The sequence below is a fragment of the Macaca mulatta genome, chromosome 12 (genome assembly GCF_049350105.2).
Source record: "Macaca mulatta isolate MMU2019108-1 chromosome 12, T2T-MMU8v2.0, whole genome shotgun sequence".
NCBI classification, from domain to species: Eukaryota; Metazoa; Chordata; class Mammalia; order Primates; family Cercopithecidae; genus Macaca; species Macaca mulatta.
Window position 1 is genome coordinate 66,687,838 of NC_133417.1, and position 23,992 is coordinate 66,711,829.

The 23,992-nt window shown below is 33.8% G+C and overlaps 1 protein-coding gene across 8 annotated transcripts in view; it reads left to right on the forward strand.

Moving 5' to 3' along the window:
- Positions 1 to 23,992, forward strand: part of SLC4A10 (solute carrier family 4 member 10) — a 387,026-nt gene that overhangs the window by 241,598 nt on the left and 121,436 nt on the right. For all 8 annotated transcript variants that reach the window (NM_001266840.1, XM_015110179.3, XM_077956433.1 and 5 more), the window contains 2 exon segments: positions 13,963 to 14,123; positions 21,552 to 21,740. In NM_001266840.1, coding sequence (NP_001253769.1) covers positions 13,963 to 14,123; positions 21,552 to 21,740 — 350 coding nt within the window.

The following is a 23,992-nucleotide window of genomic DNA, read 5'->3' on the forward strand; positions in this document are numbered from 1 at the left end:
TCATTCATTGTTTTCTTTATTTGCCTTTTTGAACACTTTAAATTGGTGGCATGTTATTCTGTATGAACTAATCTTTTTAATAAAAGAATTTACTTAAGTTTCCTCATAATGTTTTGTATTGTAATATTTTAAATATAGACTTAAACTTAAAATAGTTTTATATAACCTGGTACGTATTAAGATGAAGAGACTTCTACCTTACTTTTTGTCCCAACTGCATCAAAAACTACCTGGGAGTTTTAGAAATATGTAATATATGTGCTCATCTTCTTGGTGAAAGAAAAGGAATGTATGATCATCTTTTCCACAAATTAGTGATATAACTTGCTCTTTTGTGATTTTGATAAGGAAGTTAAAGTGCCTCCCTCCCTGTTTAAGACCAGAAGCATCTGTCTACTACGAGTTACAAGGAACAGACGTTCCTGGGTGACTTGAAGGAAGGAGATCTGGTGATTGTGGTGACTAGATACTTCTAGTTAGTTAGAGTCTTTTTAATCAACTGCTAAGAAGTAATTTTTTGAAGCATTTCTTTTAGAGTTCCTTCTTTATCCTCATACTACATAATAGAGCTGAAAAGTAAGATTGGAATATATATTTTGGCAAGAGAAACTCCCTTATTCTTATAGTGGTTGGTGATTTTTCATCTTACAGATCAAATAGTGATCCATTCATTTTAACCAATAACTTCTTGTAACTTGCCCACTCTCATAAAGCTAGGAGATTGCAGAAGTGATACTAGAATGTAGCACTCTCACTTTGCGACAGTTGAGCAAGTAGGTTTTTGTTATAATCTAATGGATTAACTCAATAACATGTTTGTCGTAAACCACCAAGATATATTGCTGTTGATTTATAAAGAATAACAAGATAATCCAGTTAATTATTCACATTCTCTAATATTATTAGATGGACCTATGTTCGTAGTCAAGCTTCTAGAATCTAATGCATGGTATAGCTGTTTGAGCTTCAGAGAGACATCTGGTGAGCAATGGAAATAATAACAGATATTGAAGGGGAGGGTAGATGAATTTTTAACTGAGACACAATGCCTCAGGGAAAGGCAGAATATATTTATTGAGGATTTCGAAAAGTAACAGGTTTTAAAGTGGCAGAAGTAATTTTGTTCTGATTGCCCTAGTTCATCTAAAAAAGCTAATTTTTGTTAATCCATGACTCCATCAGATTTTTCAAATGCAATTTAATTCTAGTAAATCATTAGAATCACCATTTAAAGCACTTCTTTCTTTTGATTAGTATTCCAGATGGGATTAATAATTTTCTACCCTCACAGCAGAAATAAAAAGGATATTTTATCAGCACGTTGCACCTGTCACATATCACATCTTGCATAATTTATGCCCACTGTCATTGCCAAGTAAAACTTAAGCAAAGTTTTAGATTTTGAAGCTAAATTTTTGAATCATAATTATTTAATAAATGTTTGTAAAAACCAGCTGTTCACTTTTAAAAACCCTAAAAGAAGCCATATGAAGAGACTAATGAAATCAACACAATTACAATGTCCTGCTTATAAATAACAAGTAATGTTATTAATAGAAAAGTGAGCAAAGTTACCACAGCTGTGCAATTGTGGTGACAACATGTTTGACTGACTGTAGTTGCCCTTTATAAAAGCTTCCCACAAATGAGCTCAGAAGAGGCAAAGCAGGGGGTAGCAGTTAGGCTTCTGGTACATATGTGGCAGCATAGAAAAGGATTATTACATCAAAACAATTTTATTGATGCTGTGAAGGCATTTGATATTCAAAATTAGTAATGGTTTAAGTCATCTGGATTTTTTAGTGGAAAATAATATGGATTAAGAACAGGTGTGAAAATAATATAGATTAAGAACAGTTAATGTCTATAAACACTAAGTTTGGATGTATTTCATTTCCCCTTAAGATGACTATAGGTATTCTTTGATTACATGTTATTCTCTAGCTCCACCCTAGCCATGTCCCCCAACTATCCTAAAAGAGGATGTTTTTTCTTGAGACATCCATTATTTCCCCGAAGGCTATAATTTTGGATGATGTAGTAACTCCTTTTGGATGATAGACTTACTCTTTTTTGTTTGGGTAGAATGAGAGAATTAAAAATCTTAGAAAAGTTAAACTGAGTTAGTGAGAATAGAACACCCAGAAAGAGTTAAATTCTCTAGAAAAAGCCTTCTCTAGAAGCACCTAATTGACAGAATAATTTTATTCTGTATATTTTAATATGAATATTATAGAGGAGATTATAATAAACTTAATCCTCAAAGAATTCGTGAAACATCTATTTAATGTTGCTTATTGGAAAGAGACTCCAATGTGCTAATCTTGGATGAAACAGATCCAGACATACTGAAGGAAATGAAAATAATCTCAGGGTTTAAATCCTCCCTTCTCCCCCCACAGAAGAGGTTGTGCAATTGGCCAACAGTTTTATTTATTTATTTTTTAGCATTATCCATCACATCTCATTCATGCTTTGAAACTCTTGTTTGCTTTGGTTTGCTATTCAAACAAATGTCAGCAGAGTTTATTTGAAAACTGGAACAAATTGCAGCACTTTAGGTCATTAATTGTAATCAGGCATTTTGCAACTGACAGTATATTCAGTGACTACAAATCTTGAAACGGTGTCTGGTGTGTTCCCAGATCTGTTCATGTCTATCTTTGAAGGATGAAATGGGATTTAAAAGAACAGAAAAGAGAGCTATAGTTACGTATTTATGTGTATGTATTATTTTTAATAGTCTCTTTAACAATATTCATTTAAATATCTCTTAAAGAATTGGCATCATTCTGGAGCTGGCATAAAGCACTGAATCTTGAAATGTTTAGTATCTTTAGTAACTTGATATTTGTAACATGTGGGCACCTTTTTATGGAAAGTACCTTCTGCCTCCTCCTATAATACTCATAAAACCTATGGGTACATCAAACCATCCATGCATATAACTTATATTTGGTCATCTTAACTAACAAACTGTTTGGAACTCCCTGAAGTTCCAAACTCCCTGAAAAGAACTCCATTCTTTTCTCATAGAATTAAGCCCTCAACTTGAAGAAAATTATTCTAAAGGAAGGAAGAATAATTGGATTTTTTAAAATGTCATTTCAGACACATAAATCACTGGAACAGAATAGAGAACTAAGAAATAGACCAGCACAAGTAAAGCTTACTGATTTTTGACAAAACACAAAAACTATTAAATGAAGGAAGAATAATCTTTTCGAAAAATAATGTTGGAGCAATTAGACAATTTTTTGCAGGCAAAAAATTAGCCTCACCAATTCAAAATAGTTTATAAATTTAAATTTCAAACATAAAGCCATAAAATTCTTAGAAGAAAACATAAGAGAAAATCTTCAGGACCTAGGGCTAGGTGGCAAGTTTTTAGACATAACATCAAAAGCACAATTCGTAAAAGGAAATATTTATAGATTGAACTTTACCAAAATTAAAATGTTTGTGCTGTGAAAGATTCTGTTAAGTGGATGAAAGGCAAGCTACAGACAGAAAGTATTTGCAAACCAGATATTCAACAAAAGTGTTATATGTAGAACATATAAAGAACTCTCAAAGTTCAACAGTATGAAAATAAATCAATTAGAAAAATGGGCAAAAGGCACAAACAGACATTTCACCAAAGAAGAGATACATATGGCAAATAGCACATGGAAAAATGTTCAATATCATTAGTCATTAGAAAAACGCAAATTAGAGCTTCTCTGAGATATTACTGCATACCTAATAGAGTAATAAAAAAGTCATAATAACAAATGTTGGTGAGGATTTGAAAAAACTGGATCTTTCATACATTGCTGGTGTGAATGTAAAATGGTAGAGCCACTTATGGAAAACAGTTTGACAGTTTCTGGTAAAACTAAACATGCATTTACTATATGATCCAGCGATTGGACTCTTGGGCATTTATCCCAGAGAAATGAAAACATGTTCAGACAAAGACCTCTGCGTGAGTGTTCACAGCAAATTTCTTTCTTTCTTTCTTTCTTTTTATTATGCTTTAAGTTCTAGGGTACATGTGCACAACGTGCAGGTTTGTTACATATGTATACATGTGCCATGTTGGTGTACTGCACCCATTAACTAGTCATTTATGTTAGGTATATCTCCTAATGCTATCCCTCCCCCCTCCCCCCTCCCCACAATAGGCCCTGGTGTGTGATGTTCCCCTTCCTGTGTCCAAGTGATCTCATTGTTCAATTCCCACCTGTGAGTGAGAACATGCGGTGTTTGGTTTTCTGTTCTTGCGATAGTTTGCTGAGAATGATGGTTTCCAGCTGCATGCATGTCCCTACAAAGGACACAAACTCATCGTTTTTTATGGCTGCATAGTATTCCATGGTGTATGTGCCACATTTTCTTAATTCAGTCTGTCACTGATGGACATTTGGGTTGATTCCAAGTCTTTGCTATTGTGAATAGTGCTGCAATAAACATACGTGTGCATGTGTCTTTATAGCAGCATGATTTATAATCCTTTGGGTATTTACCCAGTAATGGGATGGCTGGGTCAAATGGTATTTCTAATTCTAGATCCTTGAGGAATCGCCACACTGTTTTCCACAATGGTTGAACTAGTTTACAGTCCCACCAACAGTGTAAAAGTGTTCCTATTTCTCCACATCCTCTCCAGCACCTGTTGTTTCCTGACTTTTTAATGATTGCCATTCTAACTGGTGTGAGATGGTATCTCATTGTGGTTTTGATTTGCATTTCTCTAATGGCGAGTGATGATGAGCATTTTTTCGTGTGTCTGTTGGCTGTATGGCAAAACCTGCAAACAACCTGAATGTCCCCCATGGGTGACTGATTAAACAAACTGACACATTCATCTTTGTAATGGAATATTACTCTGTAATAAAAAAGGAACAAACTACTGATACAATAACTTTAATGTATATCAAGGGCATTATGCTTAGTAAAAAAGTGTCAGTCTCGAAAGGTTGCAAACTGTATGATTCCATTTAGATAACACCCTCAAAGTGACAAAGGTATAGTGACGAAGAATAGATTAGTGGTTTCCAGGAGACAGAAATAGAGTGAGGATTGAGAATATAAAGGTGCAGCACAAGGGATTTCTTTTGTGGTGATGGAACAGCTTCGTATGTTGATTGTGGTAGAGGTTACATCTATCTATACATGGGATAAAAATGCATAGAACAGAGGCCGGGCATGGTGGTTCATGCATGTAATCCCAGCATTTTGGGTGGTCAGCTAAGGCAGGAGGATTACTTGAGGCCAGGAGTTCAAGACCAGCCTGGGTAACTTAGTGAGACCCCCATCTCTATAAAAAAATATTTAAAAATAGCCAGACGTAGTACCTGGCTATATAGTCCCAGCTACTTGGGAGGCTGAGGTGGAAGGATCACCTGAGCCCGGGAGGTTGAGGCTGCATGAGCTGTGATTGCGCCACTGCACTCCAGTCTGGATGACAGAGCGAGACTGTATCTCAAAAAATTTTTTTAATGCATAGAACTACACACACACACACACACACACACACACACACACACACACACAGAGCCCACATCTTATCAGTATTCTTTTTTCTTTCCAATTTTTATTTTAGATTCAAGGGGTATATGTGCAGGGTTGTTTCATGGGTAAATTGTGTGTTACTTACAGGTTTGCTGTGCAGATAATTTTGTCAGCTGATAGGTAGTTTTTCAATCCTCCCCCTCCTCCGCCTTACCTAATAGATATTTTTTGTCACCCAATAGGTAGTTTTCGATCCTCCCACTCTCTGCCCTCAACTAGGCCTCAGTGTCTGTTGTTCCCTTCTTTGTGTCCATGTGTACGCAATGTTTAGCTCCCACTTGTAAGAACATGCAGTATTTGGTTTTCTGTTCCTGCATTATTTCACTTAGGATAATGGCCTGTAGCTCCATTCATGTTGCTGCAAAGGCCATTATCTCATTTTTTATAGCTATGTATTATTGCGTGGTGTATATGTACCACATTTCCTTTATACACTTCACCATTGGTAGCCACATAGGTTGATTCTATGTCTTTGCTATTGTGAATAATGCTGCAATGAACATACACGTGCATGTGTCTCTATGGTAGAACGATTTATATTCCATTGATTATATACTGAGTAATAGGATTGCTGGGACGAATGATAGTTCTGTTTTAAGTTATTTGAGAAATGTCTAGACCGCTTTCCACAGTGGCTGAACTAATTTACATTCTCACCAGCAATGTATAAGCGTTCCCCTTTCTCTGCAATCTTGCCAGCTTCTGTTATTTTTTGACTTTTTAGTAATAGGCATTCTGACTGATGTGTGATGGTATCTCATTGTCGTTTTGGTTTATATTTCCCTAATGATTAGTGATACTGAGCATTTTTTCATATGCTTGTTGGCTACTTGTATTAGTATGTCTTATTTTGAGAAATGTCTGTTAACGTCTTTTGCCCACTTTTGAAATAGGGTTGTTTTTTGCTTGTTGATTTATTTGCGTTCCTTAAAGATTCTGGATATTAGACCTTAGTCAGATGCATAGTTTGCAAACATTTTCTCCTACCCTGTAGGTTGTTTACTCTGTTGATAGTTTCTTTTGCTGTGCAAAAGCTCTTTGGGTCAATTAAATTCCACTTGTCAATTTTTGTTTTTGTTGCAATTGCTTTTGGCATCTTCATCACAAAGTCTTTTCCTTGGCTGATGTCCAGAATGGTATTTCCTGGATTTTCTTCTAGAGTTTTTATAGTTTTTGGTCTTACATTTAAGTCTTTAATTCATCTTGAGTTGATTTTTGTATATGGTGAAAGGTAGGGGTCCAGTTTCAATCTTCTGCATATGGCTAGCCAGTTATCCCAGCAGCATTTATTGAATAGGAAGTCCTTTCCTCATTGCTTATTTTTAATTGGCTTTTTTGAAGATCAGATGGTTATACATGTACAGCTCTATTTCTGGGTTCTTTAACCTGTTCCATTGGTCTATGTGTCTGTTTTTATAATGTTACCATGCTGTTTTGGTTACTGTAGCCTTGTAGTATAGTCTGAAGTCAGGTAGTGTGATGCCTCCAGCTTCATTCTTTTTGTTCAGGATCACTTTGGTTCTTTGGGATCTTTTTGGGTTCCATATGAATTTTAGATTTTTTTTCTAATTTTGTAAAAATGCATAAATTTTTTCTAATTTTGTAAAAATGTTATTGGTGGGGTGATGGGAATAGCATTGAATGTGTAAATTGCTTTGGGCAGTATAGCCATTTTAATTTTGATTTTTTTCCTATCTACGAGCATGTAATGTTTTTCCATTTGTTTGCGTCATCTCTGATTTATTTCAGCACTGTCTTGTAATTCTTGTTGCAGAGATCTTTCATCTCCCTGTTTAGTTGTATTCCTAGGTATTTTATGATTTTCATGACTATTGTGAATGGGATTGCATTCTTGATTTAACTCTCAGCTTGAATGTTGTTGGTGTATATAAATGTATACTATTTGCATATTGATTTTGTATCCTAAAACTTTGATGAATTTGTTTAGCAGATGTAGGAGCCTCAGGCAGAGATTATGTCTTTCCTAGGTATAGTATCATATCATTTGCGAAGAGAGGTGGTTTGACTTCCTCTTTCTCTATCTGGATGCCTTTTATTTTTTATTCTTTTCTGTTTCTCTGGTTAGGACTTCCAGGACTTATGTTGAATAAGAGTGGTGTGAGTGGGCATCCTTGTATCAGTTTTCAAGGAAAATGTTTCCAGCTTTTGCCCATTCAGTATGATGTTGGCTGTAGGTTTGTTGTAGATAATGCTTACTATTTTGAGGTGTATACCTTCAATGCCTAGTTTTTTGAGGGTTTCAAACATGAAGGATGTTTAATTTTATCAAAAGTCTTTTCTGCATCTACTGAGATCATTATGTGGTTTTTGTTTTTAGTTTTGTTTATGTAATAAATAACATTTATTGATTTGCATATGTTGAACCAAACTTGCATCCCAGGAATAGAGCCTATTTGATCATGGTGGATTAGCTTTTTCATGTGCTGCTGGATTTGGTTTGCTAGTATTTTATGGAGGATTTTTGCATCTATGTTCATCAGGGATGTTGGTCTGAAGATTTTTTTGTTGTGTATCTGCCTGGTTTTAGTATGAGAATGATGCTGGCCTCATAGAATGAATTGGAAAGGAACCCCTCTTCCTTGTTTTTTGGAAGAGTTTCAGTATCAGTTCTTCTTTATACATCTTGTAGAATTTGACTGTGACTCCATCTGATCCAAGGCTTTTTTTCTGGTTGTTTGCTTTTTTATTACGATTCAATTTTGGAACTCATTATTGGTGTGTTCATGGTTTCAATGTATTTCTGGTTAGGCCAGGTGCAATGGCTCACACCTCTGATTTCCAGCACTTTGGGAGGTTAAGGTGGGTGGATCACTTGAGCCCAGACATTTGAGACCAGCTTGGCCAAAATGACGAAACCCTGTCTCTACTAAAAATACAAAAAAATTAGCCAGACACGGTGGTGTGTGCCTTTAGTCCCAGCTACTTGTGATGTGAGGCAGGAGAATCACTTGAACGCAGGAGCAGAGGTTGCAGTGAGTCGAGATCGTGCCACTGCACTCCAGTCTGGGTGACAGAGAGAGACTCTGTCTCAAAAAAATAAATAAAATAAATAAACAAATAAATAAATAATAAAAATAATTTATTTCTGGTTTAATCTTGGGCAGTTGTATATTCCTAGGAATTTATCCATTTCTTCTAGCTTTTCTAGTTTGTGAGCACAGAGGTGTTCATGATAGTCTCTGAGGGTTTTTGTATTTCTGTCGGGTTAGTAGTAATGTTTCCTTCGTTTTCTGATTGTGTTTATTTTTATCTTCTTCCTTTTTTAAAATTAATCTAGCTAGCAGTATATCAATGTTATTTATTCTTTCAAAGAGCCAGCTCTTGGTTTTGTTGATCTTTTGTGTGATTTTTTTTCATCTCCATTTTATTCTGTTCAGCTCTATTTTGGTTATTTCTTTTCTTCTGTTATATTTGGGATTGGTTGACTTTTGCTTTTCAAATTCCTTCAAGTGTAATGTTAAGTTGTTAACTTTAGATGTAAGTTGTTGTTTTTTTTTTATGTCAGCATTTAGCAGTATAAACTTTCCTCTCAACACTACTTTTGCTGTGTCCCAGAGATTCTAGTAGGTCTTATCTTTGTTTTCTTTTTTTTATTTTTATTTTTTATTTTTTTTTATTTTTTATTATTATACTTTAAGTTCTAGGGTACATGTACATAACGTGCAGGTTTGTTACATAAGTATACTTGTGCCATGTTGCTGTGCTGCACCCATCAACTCGTCAGCACCCATCAACTCGTCATTTACATCAGGTATAACTCCCAATGCAATCCCTCCCCCCTCCCCCCTCCCCATGATAGGCCCCGGTGTGTGATGTTCCCCTTCCCGAGTCCAAGTGATCTCATTGTTCAGTTCCCACCTATGAGTGAGAACATGTGGTGTTTGGTTTTCTGTTCTTGTGATAGTTTGCTAAGAATGATGGTTTCCAGCTGCATCCATGTCCCTACAAAGGACACAAACTCATCCTTTTTTATAGCTGCATAGTATTCCATGGTGTATATGTGCCACATTTTCTTAATCCAATCTGTCACTGACGGACATTTGGGTTGATTCCAAGTCTTTGCTATTGTGAATAGTGCCACAATAAACATACGTGTGCATGTGTCTTTATAGCAGCATGATTTATAATCCTTTGGGTATATCCCCAGTAATGGGATGGCTGGGTCATATGGTACATCTAGTTCTAGATCCTTGAGGAATCACCATACTGTTTTCCATAATGGTTGAACTAGTTTACAGTCCCACCAACAGTGTAAAAGTGTTCCTATTTCTCCACATCCTCTCCAGCACCTGTTGTTTCCTGACTTTTTAATTTATCTTTGTTTTCATTAGTTTCAAATAATTGCTTGGGTTCTACCTTTACTTCATTGTTTACTGAAATCATTAAGGAGCAGGTTGTTTAGTTGCCATACAATTGTATGGTTTTGAGATATCTTCTTTGTATTGATTTATATTTTTATTGTGTTGTGTTCTGAGATTATGTTTGGTATGATTTTGGGTTTTTTAAATTTGTTGAGAATTGCTTTATGGTTAAGTATGTGGTCAATTTTAGAATATGTGCCATGTACAGATGAAAAGAATGTATATTCTGTTTTTGTTGGGTGGAGTGTTCTGTAGATGTCTGTTAGGTTCATCTGGTCAAGTGTTAAGTTTAGGTCCCAAATATCTCTTGTTAGTATTCTGCCTCAGTGATCTGTCCCATATCATCAGTGGGGTGTTGGAAGTCTTCCACTCTTATTGTGTCATTATCTAAGTTTCTTCATAAGTCTCTAAGAACTTGTTTTATGAATCTAGGTATTCCAGTATTGGGTGCATATATATTTAGGATAGTTAAGTCTTCTTGTTTGAACACTTTATTTTTATGTAATCCTATTCTTTTTACTTTTTGATTGTTTTTGGTTTAAAGTCATTTTTTTCCGAAATAAAAACAGGAACCCCTTTCCAGCATTCTTAAAATTTAAAATTTTACTTTCAAAGGAGTCAAGATGAAATGATTTAGATGCTTTGTCACTTATTTAGTCATCTTCACTGTTATCCAGTAGTAAATTTTAACTATAAATTTTATTATAAGAAAGGGTTTTATCATGGTATATAGACCAAGAGGCCCAGGAGTATTTTAAAAGTGAATTTGTTATTCATATTATTACAGCTTACAAACAATATTATTGTATGGGTAAGTTTCTAGAGTTACACTTAAGTAGTTGGGAAACAATATGATTTTTTAGTAATGTACAAAGGCTTTTCAGGATTTTGTACTTGAGTATAATTTTTGGAGATTACATTTAATTTAATTTATTTATTTGTTCTTTTGAGGCAGGATCTCACTCTGTCACCCAGGCTAGAGTGCAGTGGCATTGTCATGGATCACTGCAGCCTCGATCTCCTGAGCTCAAGCAGTCCTGCCATCTCAGCCTCCTGAACAGCTGGGACTACAGGCATGCACCACCACACCTAGTTAACATTTTTAATTTATTGTAGAGACATCATCTCACTGTTAACCATCGTCTCACTGTTACAATATTTTAGAATCAATTTTATAAACAGGGATGACAGAAAGTACCATAGCTCTAGAAACCTTAATTGAGGACATTTTCCATAGAGGAAAACCTACATTTCCTTAAATAGTATTACACCCTTTTAAACCTCTAGGTTTCCTATACCACCAAATAGACTAGAAAATAAATTTCCAACTTCACAAAGTTCTTCAGTCAAAATAACACCAGCATACATGCTATTATATAATCTCCCTTCCTTTTGCTCTTTTTATCTGAAATCCACAGCATATGTCAGTAGATTATAATTTAATTAGGAGATTTAATAAAAGTTGTATCCACTCCCCTGATGCCACTTCCTTATGGAAAGTTTCATTTTAGCCCTTCCACAGAATAGTATGTTTGAGTCTTATTCACAAAGGAAAACCATCTATTTTTATCTAGCATAGTAGATAATAAAGAAAACAAATTAGAATAATATGAAAGAAAAAGTGAAAACAAAGAATATTTTGCAACTTAAGATTGGCTCCAGACATGGATGAAAATTCAATGTTAAATCAGTTGTTTCTACTATAAGCATTAGCATAAGATCTTTGAGCTGAAAAGCACTATAAGTTCAATTCAAATTACTGTATTATGGTGGGAAATGGGCACAGACTCTGGAGAAAAACAAAATTTAAAAAAAAACAAAAAACTTAAGAGTTGGATCCTGGTTTGACAAGGTCACTGGCTAGGTGATCTCTGGAAAATTATTTAATGTGTTTAATTTGTCTCATCATTTTACCTGTGAGAAAAGTGACCCAGAGAAGTTAAAAGACTTTCCTTTTATTACAACGTGGTTTTGCTGTAGAGTATAGAAAAAATATACATTTCTTTTTATTCTCAACTACTTGAAGACACTTTATATAATACTATAGCATTAAAATGTCTGCCAAGAGGTTGCTCCTTTGTGATATTGAAATAATAGTGTGACTATGGCCTTATTCTCATATCTGACAAGAAATAATAATTTATTATATTTATTAAAATCACATTTGCTTTCACCATTAATTCTGATTAGGATTTTTATGCTGATATGAATAACTAAAATGATGATCTAAGTCAGTTGGGATAGGCTAAATTATGCTATAAAAATATCCTGCAATCTCAGTGGCTTAAACCCATTTGTTTATGGCTCACAATTCATGTCCATCATGGATCATTGGGATTTTGCTCGTCTGTTCACTGTATTAAACAGTAACTTAGAAACCTCAGCTGATAGATCAGCCTTCATCTTGAACTTTTGCTTGTTGTATGTCAAGGAAAGGGTGAGCTCCAGAGGATATCCTCTTGACAATTAAATATTCCAGTCTGGAAGTGACACACACATAATTTCTGTTCCCATCCCATTTCCAGAATTAATCACAGACATGGACTCACCCAATTAAAAGGGAGCCAGGTAGTGGTATTTTACTCTTTCCTAGGAAGAGAGGGAGAACAGTTACGACATGATATTACCATCACATGATTTATGAGGTATTATGGCCCTGTTTAGTACTGAAAAACTTTAAGAATAACTAATATGAAAACTTTTTGTGTGGACAAAAATGTTCTATAAAATGCCCAGCCTTGAAGAGATACTGTTGGTGATTTGTGGCTTAAATGTACGCTTTTTCAATGTGGCATTGCTATTCTTACCTGACTGTAAGTTTTGGCAGGTATAAGTATTCTTTTCTATTGGTTTCCTCTTCACCGTCTGACATTTTTTTTTTCTTTTTGCTTCCTAAACACTAGAGACAGATCCATAGCTTTGCTGATCTCTCTTACTACTCTGGACATTAATCATTCTGACTGGCTCTTTTGGTTAGTTACTTTTGGCTAATCCACTTGATTCCCTAACTAGTTACTCCCACATATTTGTTCTGTGTTGAAGTTGTATCATTTTGTTACACAAAATAATAATATAATATCGTATAGAGGATTTGAATCGTATTGCTTGGAGAGAGAAATTGTGGTCAAAAATGACTAAGGAGAAAAGAAATGAGGGAAATGGTGAAGATGGAGGTAGGCAAGAATATTTAGGCTAAGGTTCATTAGAAATGGTGAAATTAAATTGGTCATCTATTAGGATTAGAGACCAAGTTCCTAAACAGATAAGAATAAAGTGGCTTTTGCCAGAGCGATAAAATCATTGGTTTCTCTTTATCTGTTCCATTTATCTTGCTTGCAGACAATCTAGGTATTACTATTGATTTCGGTCCAAGAAGACAATGGTCTCCTGTTTGACATCATGACATCAAGGTTCTTCTCTGATTATCCATCCTGGCAGAAACACCCAGGGATGGGGTCTGAGCTTAATTCTCACATATTCAGTCCTTATGAAGTGACTGCTATCACTAGCTTTCATCCAAGCAAGCCTAACAAAGATTTTTCCTATACAACAGGCCCCAAATTATGCTAGCTTCCCTCAAGATCTTATAAGAAAATTACCAAGAGACTAAAATTTTCAGGTTTAAGACCTCCCACCAATGAAAAATAAGTATTCTTTCATTTTCTTTTTCAATTACCATTAACTTTCCATGAAGGATACACTCTTTATTAGTGCTACATAAGATTTTCTGTGACCACTGGTTAAACACTTATATTTAAATGTTTCTTCAGAGTTAGACAAGTTAACAAAATAACATGAGTTTTCCTTTATTTTCAATTATTTTTTTAATTACAGAAAGAATGTAAGCTAAATGGAATTAAAATGAAATAAGCCAAATGGCTTAGACTAGCTTTTATATACTTCCAAAACTTATGAACCAAGACACAATATGACTGCTTTTCTATTTCAGCCTTTTATTTTTGGGATAAAGGATCATTCACCTACAATATAATATAAACTGTGCTGATAATATTTATTTATATAGGTGGTTGAAGTTTGAAGAAGATGTGGAAGATGGAGGAGAAAGGTGGAGCAAGCCTTATGTAGCTACTCTTTCATTGCACAGCTTGTTTGAGTTGAGAAGTTGTATTCTGAATGGAACTGTGTTGCTGGACATGCATGCCAACACTTTAGAAGAAATTGCAGGTATATCTTTTCTCCCTTAGTCTATTTTATAGGTACAACTACATTTTTGTTATTCTCTTTTCCTTGTAATTCAATATATGCATGAACTTTGGAAAACTATTCTCATAATCACTGTATGAGGCCTTAAAAGTCATTTTCCTTTACCCTGTTATTCGAGATAAAAGAAGTTGAATCTCAGAGAAATATGCTCTAGGTTGGCAGTGCCAAGTCTAGGACAAGAACCTAGATATCTTGATTCCCATTCACCTTTCATTTTCATTATTAGACTCTCACCATTAGAAATTTAAAGGAAAAACCCTTAAAGCTACTTATTTTCAATATCCAAACACATGAAATCACCAAATGAAAAAATTTCAATAAACAGAAAAATGTTGGTTTAGAATGGACACAGAAGAGTATGGCCATTTATTTTAAACTTAATTAAAACCCTTGAATTCCAGAGGAAGCCAAGTGTTATAGTTAGGATTTGTTTTGTAATTCAATACTGCAACCTGATAAATGATTAGTATTAGAATTCAATGATGTCTTATAATATAGACAGCTATATTTAGGAAATGTTATTATTATAGAAATTGAGTCAAAGAACTCCTGTATCTTTTGACCAGAAGACAAACATATTTTAGTAAAGACAAAATAATACAAAAACACAGAAATAAGTTTTGAAAGTATATAAATGAAATAATTGATGGAGGTTTTAAAATACAAACAAAGAAAAGAGATAGTTTAAAAATTATTAGTTTGGGAAAAAATAAAATTTGTTCCATATGATATGTATTTGAGAAGTGGAAAAACTTAGTATCTTAATTACATTGTAGAAATGAAAAATAAATTATATGTGTGTTAATCATATATATAAGAGAATTATATATTAGAAAAATAACATATCTACTCTAATCTGCAGAACAGCCCCATGAAGTAGATGTCATTCTCATTTTCCAATCAGAAAATAGAAACTCTAAAATTGTCATGACCTAGATTTCACCCAGGGGCCCCTGACTTTAAGCCCGGTGTCTTTTCTGTTACACTACAACTGCTGTCTGAAGAAAAAGAGATGTCTTGAAGTGAATGTCACCCAAATTTTGATGGCACACTTATCACCTTAAAAATTATTGATTTAGTCATTGATGCTGATAGGCATTGCAGTATATGTGAAAAGAACAGTAAGTACTAAAAGATACTTTGGCTTGATTTATTAAACTAAAATTCCAAAAAATCTAAAACACATGCACGGGTGCGCGCGCACACACACACACACACACACACACACACACACACACACACACACACACACTCTGCCCCAAACAGGAAAGATAAGCAGTCCTCTTCTGTTTCATGTGACACCTGTAAAGAGATTATTCTTTAAATTACATAACTAGAGCCTAAAATACTTTATAAAGTTAAACATATATGTATAATTTTCAGAAGTATCCAGGCTACTGTAGCTGCAATAAATCAAGAAAAAATGGAGAAAATGATTAACTCAGAAATAAACAAACTCTCTAAGAATGCTGAAATAGGTAGCTATCCAGCTCAGTTTCTTAGCTTTACATTATATGGTCTTGCTAATACCCATTAAACATTTTTATATTTTAATTAGGAATGAAACAGCCGGGTTTTTCACAGTACTTTGAAGTATGGGAAGCTCTTAAGTTTGTAATTATCTTTTTCATACTCAAACCTGGTTCTTAGTGTTATTATTGTTTTCCTTATTTAATAAAGAAAGAAACTAAGATTTAAAAGGTTAGAGGCCTTGTGCTAAGGGATTTATTTTCGCTGCTTGAATTGATGATGACGCTACCTTTGAAAATAGATTAATCCAAATACATTTTGAAATGGGAAGTGAAACTGTCACATTCTACCACCCGGCAAAATTAGCCTCAGAACACACCCTTTACACTTTTACCAGTCTTCACATTTCTTGTTATGTAATTTCTAATGCTTTCCTCAGAAAGTTATTCTTATGAAGAAATTTTCTCCCAGTAATTTGACTAAAACGCTGTTTATTTTATCACCTTAGTTCACTTTCATTGTCTAAAATTATGCAACTTTTTCCTAACTCTGTCCCTTTCCCAAGCTCAATTCTGTAGAATATGTGAAGGTTAACTGGGTTAAATCTAGCCTTTTCAAGCAAATTACATTCTCTAAGTCTATCCTTACAGTGAAAGTAGTTCAGTTGACGTCTTGATACCCTAAATAGCTTTTTAGTATTCTTTCTGCTCTTCTAATTAGTGTGTATCTTTCTGACTTTGAAGTAGCCCAACCTGAATGTCCCATTTTTCAGTGCAGAGCAGCCTGTAAAATGACATTTAGAATATGTCAGTGGTTTAATGCTAACATCACAAAGAAAAATATGATTACAAATATCTCTGTTGATCATTATTACCTTAGATTCCTTTACAATCATTACTGAGAAGAGATTTCCTCTCATTGATAACTATAATTTGACTAAATTTAAAAGTTACTTATGTATCCCCTCAATATAATCTCATTAAAATATTTTCTCTCCATAGTTTGTAATTATATTCTTATTTTTTACTTACTCCTATTTTCATTTTATAAAAATTGAGCTGTGTTACTAAGTTTGTAATAAATAAGCATGCTTTCCGTTTTTAAGACTTCTAACTTTGCAAAGTATTTTCACATAATTATGTTTTATTATCAAAGCAACTTATAAAGTAGGAAAGAAACTATTTCACCGTAAACAGATAAATAGAAAGTTCTTTATCAAAGATGACCTTTGCAGAAATGGAAATAATTTTTTATTAACCTATAATCATAATTTTTGGGGTATGGGGGTCTCACTATGTTGCCCAGGCTCGTCTTGAATTCCTGGGTTCAATCAGTCCACCTGCTTCAGCTTCCCAAAGTGCTAGGATTACAGACATGAGTCACTGTGCCCAACCATAATTTCTGTTTTATTCTGTTTCATGATCATTTGTGGCCACAGTGATTAACAGTCAGCTCTGAAACTTTTTCCTCAACTCTTATTTATCATGATTTTTCTCTGTTAGCCATAATTCACATACATTAGTCACTCATTTCAGTTTTACAAAAGCTAAGTGTCACAGTTTACCTTTAAGATTTCTAATCCCTAGTACTTTGTGAATGCACAGGCTTTGCAGTATTGATGTTTTTCAGACATTTCCTACTAGATGAATATGACCCAGATATTGTTTTGTAATGATCAAGGATTTTTATATCAATGTTCTGATATGTTTTTAACAGACTCAGATAATTCCTTAAGATATTTTCATAGACTTAGTAGCAGAAAATCCCATTTGTATCTGGCAAGTCTGTCAAAAATTTCTGGTATAATTAAAGTAGGATTTTCTTTTGGCTAAAGTTAATTTAAAATGTATCTATTTCCCAATGTTTCAGGAAACTCAATAAATTTAAACTTTATCCTTCAAAATATTACTTAACCTTTTCAAATCCAAAATTCTCCGGATATATCTTCTTACCACAATTTACTCTGATATGGAGATTAATTATATTGAATATGCTTCTGAATTATATTCATATAAATTACAGGGAATTTTATGGTCTATGTTAATCTCTCTGAAATTAAGCATTATAAAGATTAATGATGGAAATATCCTCTCTTCAGTGTGTGTATACTTTAACCTAATTCTGTCAATGAGAGTTAGGAAGAAATTAAAACCAAACCAAAGTTAGTACCATGGACAGATTATCAATCATAGCTCCCAACTCATTTAAACAACCTTTGTTGTTTAAAATCTTTCATTGAAGGAAGAATCTGCAGTTTGCTCCACTGAATGTAATCTGTAGATATGGGAGTATAGGAATAACCATATATTTTTTAACATGCCTATACTGTGACAATCCTTGGTCTGAAAAGTAAATATTCTATTACAGTTTACACCTTTAGCACACACATCCCTGTTAGTGCTGGCAACCAAACCACAGAATTTAGGAATTTCATATCATATTCCCCCCACCTCCCCCAATATATTTTACAGTTAAGACAATGGGTTTTCAAAGCATTGATATGATGATCTTCAAAAAGACAGAGATTTATATAGAATCTGCAATATGTCATAGCCTCTAGGGGCTTTCATTCAAGATACGTTATGATAAAATAGTTACTTGATAGGATGAAAAACAATTTTTCATTTTTCTGAGGCCATTTTCCACAAGTGCTACTAGTTTTTCTTTTTTTCTTTTTCTTTTTTGAGACGAAGTCTCACTCTGTCGTCGGGCTGGAGTGCAGTGGCGCGATCTCAGGTCACTGCAACCTCCGCCTCCCGAGCTCAAGCGATTCTCCTGCCTCAGTCTGCCAAGTACCGGGGACTACAGGCGTGCGCCACCATGCCCAGCTAATTTTTTGTATTTTTAGTAGAGACGGGAACTCACCATGTTGGGCAGGATGGTCTCAAAGTGCTACTATTTTTCTAGAACCTGCTTAGTGTTAGCAGAGTATGAGAGTGTGACCTATTTGTCCTTTTTTTTTCTTGCTTTTTCGCTTTTCATCCAGATCCTGGGGCAGAATAGACTGTATTATGTAGGCATCATAGCGTGCTGAGATTGCAGGACTTCACTCTGGACCAAAAGTCATTATGGTCCATTATTCTTTCACACTTTTCAAGTTAATACTGATATATATTGTAGTGGGGAAAAGAACAATGTGAGTGATTACTAATTCAGATTCCTTTTGGTACCTAAATGTCACCCTAATATGTTATATTCTTAAGCAAAATGAGTAATTTTTTTCCAGACAAGTAAGATATAATTTGATACAGTTATACTTTGGAGAAGTTTGCTGTGTATTTCTCTGTAACTAATGAACAGATGAGTGTGTTTTTTAATATTTACTTTTCCTTATGTAACTGTTTCAAATAAAAATCTTATCTTTGAAAAACTGTGAAGATAGTGACCTATGGGTTTTATAGTGTTTGAGCCTGGAAACATTGTGCTTTAATAGAAATTAAAAATCATAAACATATGCAGGGTTTATTATGTGATTACTTTTGATTCTGACTAGAATATTGAACTGGGAATTCATATCATGGCTTATATTTGGAACTGCCTTACAATAATATCATATTGGTGTTCTAATAACCTACTTTACAACTTCCATTATGAAGCATATGCATATTTTGTATACATTTTTCCATCTTAGCAAGGTTTCAGTGTAATGTCATATATGTTGACAATTTATTATTTCCTTTATTTCAGATTAACCCAGGGGTATTATAACTACTGATCTCCAAAGAACTGAAAAATAGATTTAAATATTATTCTATAGTATAATACATTTTCAGAATTGGAAGGGACCTTTGAGGTAATTATAGTGACTGACTTTCAAACATTCCAGGTATATATTATGGGTGACTTCCAAATATTCATTCTACCTCTTTCCATTGTAAACACAAAAATGATACAGCACACTATATCCCATGTGCCAAATATGGCCGACTGCCTGATTTCATAGGGCATTTGAGCTAAGAATGGGGATTATATTTAAAATGGTTGAAAAATAATAAAAAAGAAGTTAATATGTTGTGATGTGAATGTTATATGAAATTTGAGTTTCAGCATCCATAAAGAAGTTGCACTGGAGCATAACCAGGTTTATTTGTGTACATGTTGCCTGTGGCTGCTTTCCTGCTACAAAGGCAAAATTCAGTATTTGTGACAGAGATCAGATGGCCTACAATGCCTAAAATATTTGTTATCTGGCTCAGGACAAAAAGAGCTTGTCTATCTCTGGTTTAGAGAATTAACTCTAGATTGAAGTGCAGTTCTTGATTAGCCTGTCAGTAATATAAATACCATCTCCTTTGCCAGTGATTGGGTTCAAGATGGGCAGGGCTATGTCAGTAAGACTTAGGATAATTTTTCCTGGCCAGGTGAAAAATAACTCATCTAAGAGAAAGTCACAAAAAATATATTTCTCACTGCATATGAACAAAAATATATATTTCCTTGTTGTGGCTGGAAGCCATCTTATGACCATAAGGAAAATCAGCCTGAGGTTAAAGCTTACCCTAGAGGAGGGGGAAGTTAACAAAATCACAGAGAAGCAGAATTAGAGCCAACCTAACTTTGATCTTTCTATTATGTGAGCCAATAAAATTGTTTTAGGTAGTTTAATTTAGGTTTTCTGCTATTGATAAGCCCAGCTTTGTCTCTAATTGATAAACTGTTATAAAATATGAATATATTGAAACCACCACAAATTTCAAACCAGGAACCCATAATCTATGTAATGAAAATTGCAAAGAAAATCCTGTTCTGGGAAATATTTACTGATAGCCTCAATATTCCAATCAGTGCATCAGGTGCCTTATGCCAGTCTTGGCACCAACATGTGATATAGATATTATTATCTCCATTTTATAAATAAGGACACTGAGGTTATTCAACTTTGCAAAGTCATCTAGCTAGAATGTCATAAAGTGGCCCAAATCTGTCCCCTAGTTCATTTCAGCTTCACACTGAAGGGAAATACTGTTGGTAAGGCAGCATTCTGCTAATTTTGAAACCTTTATTGTACTCAAAAAGGCAGTGGAAGGCAGCTCATTGCGATCTGCTTTACATAAGATGTTAAATGCCTTAAAAACAATTAGAGTTAATATTTGATAATCAGAAAGCAAACTGATTACACAAACATTCACTGATGTGATCTTTATATCACTAAGAAACTTAAAATACCTTTGCTTATCTACTTTATTGACATTTTTGATACTATGTATGGTAAATAATCTGCTTAATTATAGACTTCTGAAATCTCACCTTCCAGTCTTTGTTTTGCAGGTATAGAATATCTTTTTAATCTAACATTCTCAAGGGAGTGTGTTTCCAGGAAAGTTTGAGAAAGGGCTGATTTTCTATCCATATGAAACAGAATTGTTTACTCTCCAAATTCAGTAACTATATCACTTCATAGGCCTCTTTGCATCAGATTTTCACAGATAGACTTCTGTTCACTTAACGAGGAAACAAGGAAATTAGTCTGTACTAGAAAATGGGAAAAATATTAAAATATAAGTATAAAACCAATTTCCAAATTCAAACACATTGTGAATTGTGAATTCAAACACATTATGAATTTTCATATCATCTCTACAGCTATTCCACCCATCAGTGTGAATAATGAAGAAATAAAGAACTTTCTTCTCAATGCAACTATTCCCCTTTGAAAAATAATACTTCATAAGAATTATATATTTAAAATAGAATGATTTATAATGAAAATTTGCCCAAATCTTTCTTGTGCAACATTTCTACAATGGAACATAAATTTCCATTTATAACACCATGCTTAGGAATGTTTTTAAAGAAGTTATTTCTATTTCAAGATGACTAATATTGTTTAGGGCTTGCATATTTGGACTCAGTGATTCATGGCTGGCACATGTTCTAGAGGAAAGCTGTATTCATCTTCTTCCGGCCTCTTCTCTTCAGATATGGTTCTTGACCAACAAGTGAGCTCAGGTCAGCTGAATGAAGATGTACGCCACAGGGTCCATGAGGCATTGATGAAACAACATCATCATCAGAATCAGAAAAAACTCACCAACAGGATTCCCATTGTTCGTTCCTTTGCTGATATTGGCAAGAAACAGTCAGAACCAAATTCCATGGACAAAAATGGTAAATGTTTGTTTATTGTGCTCTTTATGTCTACTATAGGTCTCTGACATATCAAAGTGCTTCTAAATCTTTTAAAATTTGTTTTATTTGAAAATGATTTTTTGAAATTCAGATTATTGTAGAATTCTTTTTACATGAGGATATAGTCTTATTATCAAGCATCAAATTGTAAAACTTTTAGAAAAGAACTTAAGTTTCCTGAAAGGCTCAGGAAAAAAATAAAAAAAAAAACTAATATTTAATAAAAAAAAAACTTTTAGATTTGCTGCAGAAAATATAAACAGAGCATCTGTGGCATAACAAATAAGGTCCTAGTCTCTGTCCTGTAGCTTAAAAATGTAATGCGGGGCTTTGACTTATGCCATAGATGGTGTTTTCATTTAAAGGAATCATGATCGTCATCTAGTGTTTGTGGAAAAAAGATATTGGTTTCATGTTGCTCATAGTTAACAAATTCCATTAGAGAAAATGATTGAAAAGACCAGCCAGTGCATTGCTTGTGACTTTACCTACATTATGGCTGATTCCGGTTCAAGGGCTCATTGCTGTTTGTAATGTGGCATCTTCAACATCCATGGAGCCACCCCACTGACCATTTTCATACACCAATATAGATGACCACCATTGTTTCCTAGCAATCTTGACTTTCTATGATTTATGCTTCGGACTCTTTTATCTTTCCTGTATTTTTTGTTCTCTCCTTGCATTTATTTAACCCCTGATCATTTGCACTAAGGAAGTTGTTTAGGAATCTCCTATTGTCATCCATCCTTTCTATTAGTCTCATGAAAGAAAATGAAGTTACCATGAAGATGGTATGAATTTGTTAAACTTCTATCAGCTTTAAAGTTTCCAGTTCTAAAAGATAAAAATTAATGAAAAGTATTTTCAAATGCTTTACTGGAAAGACTGATTTCCACAAATGGATGAAAGCACATGTAGTGACAGCATGAAATATCATGTAATCTCACCCTATTTTCAAAAGCTTCAGAGATGCCTTAAATAAAATGTATGAAAATTAGTTTTCTCCAGATTTGCTTCATATTAATCAGTTTCCATACTACTGAATCAAATATACATAAAAAATGTAGAATAAATGCTTTATTAAATAGATAAAGATGATTAGATGTAATTTTGTCTCAGAGCATAGAACCAGTTCTTAATGACAAAATCATTTTTGAAATACTCATTTGATTTTTGGGACTTTTCAGTGACTGAATATAAGTCATTTTTGTTACATAAAAGAGTCTATAGTTGTGCACACATTAAGTTCAATAAAATTATTATGAATACTTTATAGCAAATATCAACTTATGTTTGTAGAGTCCACTGAACATTCTGAGGAGGTATAACTTGCTTTGAATCAAATCATATATTTAAAACATATTTTATTCTAAATCACAATTTGCTTTAAAATAAGTGATATATAAGATAACAAAACTTGAGGCTTTTATATTCTAAGAGATGTATTACAAATGCTGTGCTTTTGTTATGCTTATAATGCTAGTATTTATTTGGTATGGCAATGTTAAAACAGAGTCAGTTATTTACAATTTTGGCTATGGGCTTATGTCTACATGACTCCAAAAACTTTATTAAAATATTCCCAAGAATTAACTTCTAAGAATGCATGCAGATTTTATAAAAATGGACTTTTGCCTTCATAACTTTTGCTAGAAATCAGATAATAAGATATATGTCTTTAAGAAAGAGGTATGTTTCTTCAAAGAGGCAAGGATCTTGCATTTTGAACTAGTTAAAATTTATACCTTAAATTTCACTGGAGATAATGTTTACTCTAACAATAATTTCATGACTTTTTTTTTGAAGTAAGATGCTACAGAATTTATTGGATCAATGATTTATTATAATATGCAGATCTAGGCACACTGTTTGTTACTGCTTTAAACTTCTATTAAACATAAGAGGAGATGGTAGAATTATAACTGTGAATTACAAATCTACATATAGTCACAAGGTTTTCTGAGAGCCCGCTTTTTGTCTTATTTAAGAAACGGTTTAGTTTTCCCGAAAACTAGAATCTGAGTGATTCTGAAGTGATTCTGTCACCATCTGTACAATCAGCCTTTATCTGAACACATACAAATCTTTTTGAGGCATACGTAAGGGCAATAAAAACTTGGAAACATTTCTAATAAGATTCATATACCCAATTAAGTATTGTTGTAGAGTATGCTGTCAGAAGTGGTTTTCTAAGCCTAAGCTTATAACACCTCCTTATGACTCTGTTT